The sequence below is a fragment of the Pseudorasbora parva genome, chromosome 19 (genome assembly GCF_024679245.1).
Source record: "Pseudorasbora parva isolate DD20220531a chromosome 19, ASM2467924v1, whole genome shotgun sequence".
Classification (NCBI taxonomy): Eukaryota; Metazoa; Chordata; class Actinopteri; order Cypriniformes; family Gobionidae; genus Pseudorasbora; species Pseudorasbora parva.
The window spans coordinates 38,657,295-38,667,151 of NC_090190.1; the positions used below are offsets into that span (position 1 = coordinate 38,657,295).

General features: G+C 39.0%; 1 protein-coding gene across 1 annotated transcript; it reads left to right on the top strand.

Annotated features, from left to right (window-relative positions):
- The first annotated feature begins 905 nt into the window (after positions 1 to 905).
- Positions 906 to 6,043, top strand: LOC137047690 (CD209 antigen-like protein E). Its single transcript, XM_067425516.1, has 8 exons — positions 906 to 1,022; positions 2,255 to 2,383; positions 2,708 to 2,767; positions 2,879 to 2,950; positions 3,059 to 3,130; positions 5,125 to 5,276; positions 5,385 to 5,497; positions 5,596 to 6,043. Exons 1-8 carry the CDS (start codon positions 974 to 976, stop codon positions 5,756 to 5,758), a joined length of 810 nt encoding a protein of 269 aa, XP_067281617.1. The 5' UTR covers positions 906 to 973; the 3' UTR covers positions 5,759 to 6,043.
- The last annotated feature ends 3,814 nt before the right edge of the window (positions 6,044 to 9,857 follow it).

Below are 9,857 nucleotides of genomic sequence, written 5' to 3' on the forward strand. Positions count from 1 at the left end.
GACTGTACAAATATTTGACATATTAAATAAATATCATTCAGTGTCTATTTCAATATGCATCAGGCTTTTCCGCATTGTCTGAGCCTCTTTTTTCACATAATTAAATCTTCTCTAATCCTATCTTGATTAAAGTAATGAAACGTTTAGAAATACCGCTCAAATAAATATGCATGTGGAAAAATCCTCTCCTGACATAAATGTAACTTCCTGTGAATTAATGCAAAAACTAAAACTAATTTAAGTGCATTTTTATTCTTTTCTGCCAATTGGGTAATAAAAATGATCTTGTTTCTGTTTGCATTAAGATAATGCACTGGCAGATAATTCATTTTTTCATTTCTTGCATAGAAATGTATCTTGATTTAAGAACTTTTATATATATTAGTAATTAAAATACTCTGTAATAAAAGCCTTTTTTGCAGCATAAGTGAGTGAATGGATATTGTATTTAAACATCGCTTATGCTTTAAAAAGGGGGAGGAGACCGAAAGAAACTGGGTTTACAGAAGAAAACCTGCTCCCGACCAGGTTAGGTTCACAGAGTAAGTTACCATGTTAACTGACTCTGAGTATAAGTTACCTATAGGTAACTTAGCATATATGCTTCAGAAATGGGCTTGACTTATCCTGCTTTCTCGGGTTTGACATACCTCCCATTCTAAAACAGAAAAGTCAGAGTTTCCTTCATTTCAGGGTTAACATACTCAGAGTATTCACTTAACCTCCTTTTTGGAATGAACCCCTTCAACACACCTTAAACCTACCAATACTACAGTGTTAATAATCTGGCAGGAGGTCAAAACCCCAACTTGACTGGGAGTAACTTAGTATAATATAGACTCAGCAAAATAAGAAATTTCAGCTGCCCTTTTCCAGCTAATTTCTAGTCCTTCCCTTTTTCATCTTCCTCATTCCGAACAAACTCCAGCAGCACTGAAGTCTCAGCAGAGGCGTCTTCTTCCAGGCTCATGAAATGGATTCGATTTTTGAAACTTCAGATGAAAACTGCTCTCAATACAAAGGTAAGGCTGGGATTATTGTCAGCATAATTATTATAATTTATATTTCTAAGATTTAGCCCTGCAGTAACCATGTTCATTCAACGATTACACACTTGACACTTGGCAGGTGCTCTTGTCCAAAGCGGTTTATATTGCATTCAAGTTATACATATTACTTATTCAATTCCCTGGCAATCAAACGCTGTCAACACGGGGCCTTCGGGACAAATATGGGCTTTTTTTTAAGTTTCCTTAATCTGAGTGGTACAAGACTTGACTACTTTTCTTAAGTTTGCCACCTGAAAACACACACTAAATTGGGACTCGATTCAACAATGTTAAGTTAGGGGGGAAAAAATCCTAAATTTGACCTTCGTGGACAAGAGTGGGAACCCATTAGACTTGGTAAACCCAGCCTGGTCTGATTTGATTTCGTCCAGCAACTCAGTCTGGAAACCTGTAGATGTAGAAACTGTCAGTCAGTTTCCTGATGCCCTGATGTAGTCAGTCAGATTTTAGAAGGGTTTTGTGAAATGATGGTGATGATATCCACTACACTAGAAACAGCGCAATGCTCTCTTTGCTTCTCGCTCACTCCTCCAGCCCTGCTGTGTCTGGATGCCATGGCTCATGCATGGCCCAAAATGTGTCTTTATGCATTTCCGCCGGTTGCTATGCTCCCAAGCATTGCCTCTTGACATTAGGGCTCATTACCAGGGGGTTTGCATCCTCCAGGGCTGGCCCTCTCCGCACACATTTATTAGATTTATAGTTTTGGGCTCACATGTCCTTGAGTCAACATCACAAGCTCATGTCTTTCTCGTGTTTGTGCACACACTACATAACTTTGACAGGTTCAGACACTTCCAGTGTGGTGGCGTTGGTATTCTTATTCCCAAAACGCTCAGCGCAACATTGGAAGTAGCTTTTGAAAGGTAACGTCACGGGTTACTTGACTGTAATTCTGTTTCCCTGAAAAAGCAGGAATGAGATTTACAGCCGGTTAAACAAGTCAGCGCCACATCTCATTCCCATTTTTTCAGGGTTACTCTACCTTAACCCTGGGAAGTTTTCTCTAGCAGTGTTTGGGTACAATGCTCACAATAAAACCCTAGAGTACTAGAAAACAATTAATAAAATGTCCCACTGAAATAAACCCAGTGTAAATTCAGGATTAGTTCCAGACAGCAATGCTGCAATGATTCAAGGGTTCAGAGATAACTTCCTTTATCTCATCAAATTTCCAACCACAGGTTTTTTCACTGAAGAACAAGAACGTGAGAGGGAAGTCACTTCCTCTAAGGGGAATAAAGTTCTTCTGACTCTTCTGGGTCTCTCTCTGGTTTTTGCTCTTGGAGGTCTCTGCGCTCTCTGGGTGATTTGTGAGTATATCTGATTCTAGATCTGTGCTCTGTTCAGTGTGGATGGACTGAGTTACTGTAAGTACTTCTGCTTGACCTCGCTGTGGGACAGTAGCATCAGCACAAATGCAATAGTTAGTAGATTTTTATTTGTAAAATCATATTTTCAGTAAAGCAGTTTTATCAGGCAAGTATTGTCAAACAAACCTCCATATTGAAGGTGTAAACTGTCATTAACAAACATTATTCACACTTGGTTTTGTAGATCATTTCAGTCTTAAGTGTGCATGTGTGTGACTTTCCTCATAAACACATATTTTCCGTTGCTGCTTTTGTCTTAATCAGATAATCATAAGGTCGCTGATTTCGAATCACAGAATGAGCAGCACATCATCAACAGCACAGGTGAGAAAACTATATTTCATAAACGCTAGAGCACAGACATGTTTCATTAACAGTGTTGAGTGTTCACTGAACTGACCACGATGCGAAACTTTATCTGCTTTATCTGCCAAGTTATGATGAGAGAACTAGAGGAACTTAAAACCAACTACACCGGAGTTAGAGAACAGCTTCTGCTTCATGTTGGTGAGTTGGCTTTTATTTGACTTTTTTATTCATTTAAAAATGCCACAGTCTTCTGTTCTGACTTCAATTCCTAAACGGCAGCTACTTTTTAAATTGTCTTTTCACCAGCGATGAAGAAAGAGTTTAATAATCTTACAGCGAGATACAACAAACTCAGAGAACGGATGTCCTTTTACGATGGTGAGTGTCAGTTTAAAAGCTTACACAAAGTGTGAATATTTTTGCACATGGACCCAGTTTGATTAACTTTATTATAAAAAAATGAAAGGTTTAATTACACTTTATTATATATAAAGACATATCTGTCAGGACCACTATTGTCAAAAAGGATTGATTGACTATTAGTATATGGTTTGGGTTGGTGGTGTGCAGGGTTGCCAGGTCCCAGAAATATTTCCAGCCCAATGAAAACTCAAACCCCCCCAAATGGAAAGAAAACTAGTATTATATATACACTATTATATATACACTAGGGCTAGAATATATATAGTTCTATCTTGGTCTCATCTCATCAGACCAGAGAATCGTATTTCTAACCATCTTGGAGTCCTTCAGGTGTTTTTTTTAGCAAACTCCACACAGGCTTTCATGTGTCTTGCAAAAATGTCAACAATTCTGTGTTTTTCTGTCAATGTGGGGTGCTGTGTGTACATTAATGATAAAAAAAATTAACCTAACCTGATAATCTGCATCGGATAGTGGGCGGGAAGGTTGACGCAAGTGGGCGTGTCTCTACTTATAATTGCTTTTGTTTTATACAAACTATTCGATCAACTATCACAAACTATGCATCACTTGAAAGCTAAAACACTCAAACTTCATGTTGTGAACTTGTTGTGAAATACACATGAGAGGAAAGGCTTAAATGAAATGCTAAAGCACTAGCTATTTAAACATTAGCATAATAAACTCGGTACTCATCTTTCATCTCCTGACGTTCAGATCAGAACAGATGAATCCACGAAACAACAGCATACATCTCTGTGTAGGAGTCCACTCTTCAAAATGCAATCCACTTTTAATCCAAAACAACAACAAAAAATAAGAAAAGAAAAAAGTTTCTCCATTGTTTGCACAAGTGTTGTGCGTTAGAGTAATCAATCATGTCCATTTTCAATGAAATAGCGATTATAATCATTTTTCTGATGATCTCCCCTGTACAGTGGACTGCTCCTCTCATATTAAACCCTCCCAGGTCTCTCTCCTTCAATCCCAGGCTCTCTGATGACACGATTTTCGTAGGATAAAGCCAGTCAATGCCTAGCCAATGCATAGCCAGCATAGATTTGATTGATGGATGTAGTAACGAATCAAAAGACATTGGGTGCGTCTCAATCAGATCCCTAGTTCAGTGGTCAGGGCACTGATAAGGGAGTCAGCCCATTGACTTATTTCCTAATCAGTGCCCTGACAACTGAACTAGGGAGCGGATTGAGACGTGGCCATTATTTTGCACAGTATTTGTAAGATATATCGTAAGCATTGAATGAATACACCTCGTGCTTTTTTGGACATAAAAGCTTACAGAAGCTACACTTTTGAGAATCATCCTCAAATTTGAATCAAAACACGATCAGACATTCACCTTTATATTTAGGTTATTTTCTGGACCTTAACATTAAAATCTCATACATTTATCCCTAAGAAAAAGAAAAAAAAAGGGAGTCACTTACATGCATATTTCCCTTTTACTCTGTTCCTATACTATTTCGAGTTATTATGACTCTTGGGTAACAATATTTCAAGTGTCTATTTTAAAATAAGACCAGATTTTTGAATGTAGACCATATGGTTTAAGAGCTGCAGATCTTTTTATTTAGGTATGTCGTTTTCATAAAATTCTCAAAAATGGGGGTGCAGATTAAGAGGTTAAATGATTTTAGCAAATGGCTGCAATATAACAAAGTGTGAAACCTTTAAGGGGGTCTGAATATTAAGACCCACTGTGTGTGTGTATATATATATATATATATATATATATATATATATATATATATATATATATATATATATATATATATATATATATATATATATATCACATATATGAGTATATATATCACAGCATATGCTGTGATAGACGTCATATTCCTATAAGTAGACGTGATCAGTTGTCAGCCAGCTGATGCGAGTTTGATTAACGTGACCTGTCAGAACTGCTGGATTGTTCACAGCTCACTCTTGTAATCTCTCTGGGGACGGCTGGATACCTTGTCGTGGAAAGATGTATTTATTCAGCTCTAATGAACTGGACTGGCAGAGCAGTCGAGATGTCTGTGTTTCAAAAGGAGCCGATCTGGTGACCATAACCAGCCAATCAGAACAGGCAAGACAGATCAATTAGGAATTAATAAGTTTTGATCACACAGATAAAAACTAAATGTTCCCAAAGCTGTTATTTTACACTATCACTTTTGTAATTTTTCTCCATTAGGATTTTTTGGTCTCTAAAATGTATGTGGCGCACTGGATTGGCCTCCATGATCTGGACACTGAAGGACACTGGGTTTGGGTGAATAACCGAACTCTCAATGAAACTGGAGTACAGTAAGAACTCATGTGATCATGTCTAGGAATGCACCAATATACAGCTGTTTACTACAAATATTATTGCAAATGCATTATTGCTTGTTTGTCTCTTGAAGGTTCTGGTTCACCGGGGATCCGAAACAGCCTAATAACCGGAGAAATCACGATCCATCTGGAGAGAACTGTGCTTGTCTGGGAGATGTGAAAAACCACTTAGACTCTTGGTTTGATACTTCTTGTAAAACACAGAAGACATTTATCTGTGAAAAGGAATATTAATTTACCTCCATCAGTGGTACTGTATGTTTTTAAAGAGGTCTATCATATAAATGCCCAGAAAAAAATATTGTCAGCAAATGTCAGACATTCAGTGTGATTGAGCCAGATTTTTGTCCACTGGCAAATTTTCCTTGGAATAATCAAAAACTATTTGTAAATAAAAAATAAAAAAAAGTCAAGATATGGTTGCAAAAAACAAAACAAAAAACCTTTAAAGCTACACTTTTTTCACCGCTAGGGGTCGCTAACCTCTTCAAAACCATAATAAAGGCATAGATTGATGAAGTGGTGGATGAGTGTGGAATCATGGAACTTGTTCTCATACCGATAGACATAATGTTTATGGATGAGTGAATTCATTTATGTTTTTTAACATGACTGTGGCCTGAAGCAGGGCGTAGTGAGGTTTTTCCAAGGGGCTAATCTAGCACTCGGAAAGTGTATCTTACACTATCGCCCCGCAGAAGCTGTTTTTGTAAAAATAGGCTAAAGATTTAGTCATAACCAACGCGACTCTGTCGCACAGTTGAGAAATTACCGTATAAACCTGAGGAGACGCTCGCAGGCAATCTTTTACTGTCTATGAGACACTCAGGGGGACGTGGAGACATAAAGTCTGATAAAGTCAAGGGGGAAGAATGGGGAGAAGCCCATAGTGAGCCAAAAGCAACGGGACAAAACATTTAAACAACGTGAGATCAGGGCCGGCGTTTGCTATAGGCGAGCTAGGCGGTTGCCTAGGGCGACAATTGTGTTAGGGGCGCGAGCGCGCTCTAGTGCCGCGCATTACTACCCATTAAGCATAGAATCGGAACAAGCGAAATACAACATAATGTTCATTAAACATGATCATCATAGGGCGCCCCCTCAGCCACACGTTTTATTACTTATCAACCTGATTATTAGATTGAATTGATGGTGATTATTGATTATTAGTTCAGGCGTTAGGTCAGGCAAGTGCTCATCTTGCGCGTTCATTAAAAATGAGGCGTCTAAACCCGCGGATGCACAGGGATGGGAAAAGAGAAAAAAAGAAAGGAAGAGAATTGAAAGAAAGCCCAGTATAGAGGTTAGTCTTCTTATCTCAGCCAATAAGTTGTCAAACAAAATAAAATTACTTAGTATCAATCTTATCAACTAATATTTATTTTATAAATATTATTAATATTGTCACTAAGCTATCACTTGCTAGTTTTCTACATAATTACTATACGTATTGCAAACATAACTTCACTGACAATAATCTACAATAACCTACATGGATGTCATTTAAATATCAAAAGTCCAGTTCGTTATGAATATGGATAACGTATGCATGTTATTTATGAAAAGTACAAACGCTCTCTACGTGGGCGTCTGAAGGAAATAAATACGGCCTTTTTTACTGGAGCAGCCTAATGAAAGATGCCATATTATTTACATTAAACACAAATATGTTGTGTTCACCTAATTCTTTACAGTGGCTGTAGTGTAGTGGTAAGACGCACGGCATCAAGATTTGATGCAGATCGATTAATGGTTCGATCCTGCCTTTTGCCACACTCGCTCTATTCCCTTTTCCCATCACATATCAAATTGGAAAGGCATATATTTTTAATAAAAAGTGAGAAAATGTTTGAAAAGTGGAAATAAAGCGTCGAACGTGTTTAATAATAAGTGCTTCTCGGTTAGGGGTAGGCCTAGGAAAACAGACGTGCTGAATTAGAGACGATAAAAGTGAGTGGGGAGGGGGGCGCAAAACTCCATCTCGCCTAGGGCAACCAAACAGCTAGAGCCGGCCCTGGGTGGGATCTATGCTAATAGGGCAGATCGTCTGCTGTCATGGGCGGGGCTTACTCAAGAGTAGAGCAGGGATGTCCTGGAGGGCCACAGCACTGTCCTGCAAAGTTTAGCTCCAACTCAAATGAAACACACCTGCACCAACTAACCAGGGTCTCACTAAGCATACTAGAAACTTCTAGGCAGGTGTGTTGAGGCAAGTTGGAGCTAAAGCTAAACTCTGTAGGACAGCTAGTCCTCTAGGTCCAAGTTTGGACATCCCTGGAGTAGGGGGAAATCAGAACATTCAAGATGATAAAAAAAAGAAGTGGTGGTTTCTTATTATTAAAGGCTGGTTGTTTATACTGTGGACACATATCTGTATTCAAACATGTTAATTTTGCATAATGGGTCCCACAATTTAATAAAATGTGTTTTAGAGATTTTTGTAGTGACCAGGTGCTGGTTCTCACTGGGAATGTCTGAAGAGAGAGATAGAAAAATCCTTTAATGGAGGTCAAAGTTTTACAGGCATAAACACAATCAAACGTCTCAATGTACCTTCCCAAAATGTCGTTGAACCGTGGGTCGAGCTCAATGTTGTATTTGTCGATGTAGTCGTAGAGGTCCTCTGTGCCCAGGACTTTGGCAATCCGTACAAGCTGGACAAAGATGTGTTAAACAGTACTGGTTAAAAACAGCAGAGGGCAGCAGACACCACACATCCAACAGACCAAACCAGCTAATGTGTTTTTGCCCCATTGACAGCGCAAAGGATATTGATGAGCCAAAACATTATGACATATGCCTATTATGTTACTGGTCCTTCGCATGCTGCCAAAACAGACCCGACCAGCTGAGGCATGGACTCTACAAGAACTCTAATGGTGTCCTGTGGTATCTGGCATGGAGATGTAAGTAGCAGATCCTTCAAGTCCTGTCCCAGACAAAAAAAGATCCAAGACACATCTGGTACAGGTAGATTTAACGCGTAAATGTTGGCCGAATCTGGGCCGACACTATGTTGCTGTCTGGGTATAGGTGTAGCGGGTTCACTTTATGTACCACAGGATCAAACCCAAATAAGGACAAACACCAGTAATGCCTTTCCTTAGGTGTTTACTGCAAAGCATGAAATGAGGCAGTGTTACAACAATCATCCATTCTGGTTTCACAATCTCTCTTCAGAACGTTTCACGCAGACTGAAGAGTGCGACACCAGAGGAATATACCATAGATTGAAGAGGGGAGTACACCACATCAGCGAAACGCAAAAAGGAAACAAAACATTCCTCCAAACAAACATGCAGTACCATACAGTAGTGTGATGACGCCCAACAAACCAAAATATTAAATGCTGTGTCAAAGAGACGCAATTTCCACTCAGCATACATAATATATATATACTCCCAACCCCTCCCCCATAACGAAACAATGGATCATCTCAGATCGTCTTTCTGCACCTGGTCTTTCTTAAAGTAACAAAGTTTGATGAATTATAACTTTTACTTTAATTTTAATACATGCTTTACACCATTACATTCACCCTGCCCAATTTCATCAAACTTTATGGAACAGGGAAGAAGTTATGAAAGGGGACATATTTGTTTTCTTTTACATGACCTTAAACCATGACGTGAAGTCGTCTTTGAAGACCACAGATTAAACTGCCAGGTAGATAAATGCCCATATACATATATCCACAGATCAGTTGAAGATTTTTTCCCTTTTGTTACACTTTTCTTACAAACTGTATTTAACACCCTCTTTTAACTGCATAGTCTACCTTCTTTTAAGATCATATATCACCTTAGATTTCTACAAAGGTGGAAAGCATCTGCATTAAAGCAGTGAGAGTCTCTTTTTTTCCAGGTTCAGCCATCAACATACTCATGGACTCAATCAATCTCCTTACTGGCCTCACCAATCTACCAGACCGTGTATGCAAGGTACTACCCTTCACTTTTACACTGTTATCTTCCTTCCTAGTGTCAGTCTCGTCAACACTCTCGTTAAGACTATTCACACTGGAGCAATGCCTGAAACAGTCATGTGAGCCATTGATACTGCTTAGGGTGCAATCTGATGCAGTTGTATTGCTCAAAGTATCTTCTGACCGATTGTGTTCACCCCAATGTTCACCTGGGTCTCCAGTGTCAGTTTTACTCTCAGAATCATCATCGAAGCATTCAGTTGGTGGATCTTGACTACACACAGGATACTGCCTGCTGGGTTCACTTTGTTCATCCACTCTTGGGACTTCATAGGGTCGACTCTCCGGGCCCTCGGTCTGAAGCACCCAAGCAGCTGTCCTCTGGTCATCAAAATCTTCATCATCATA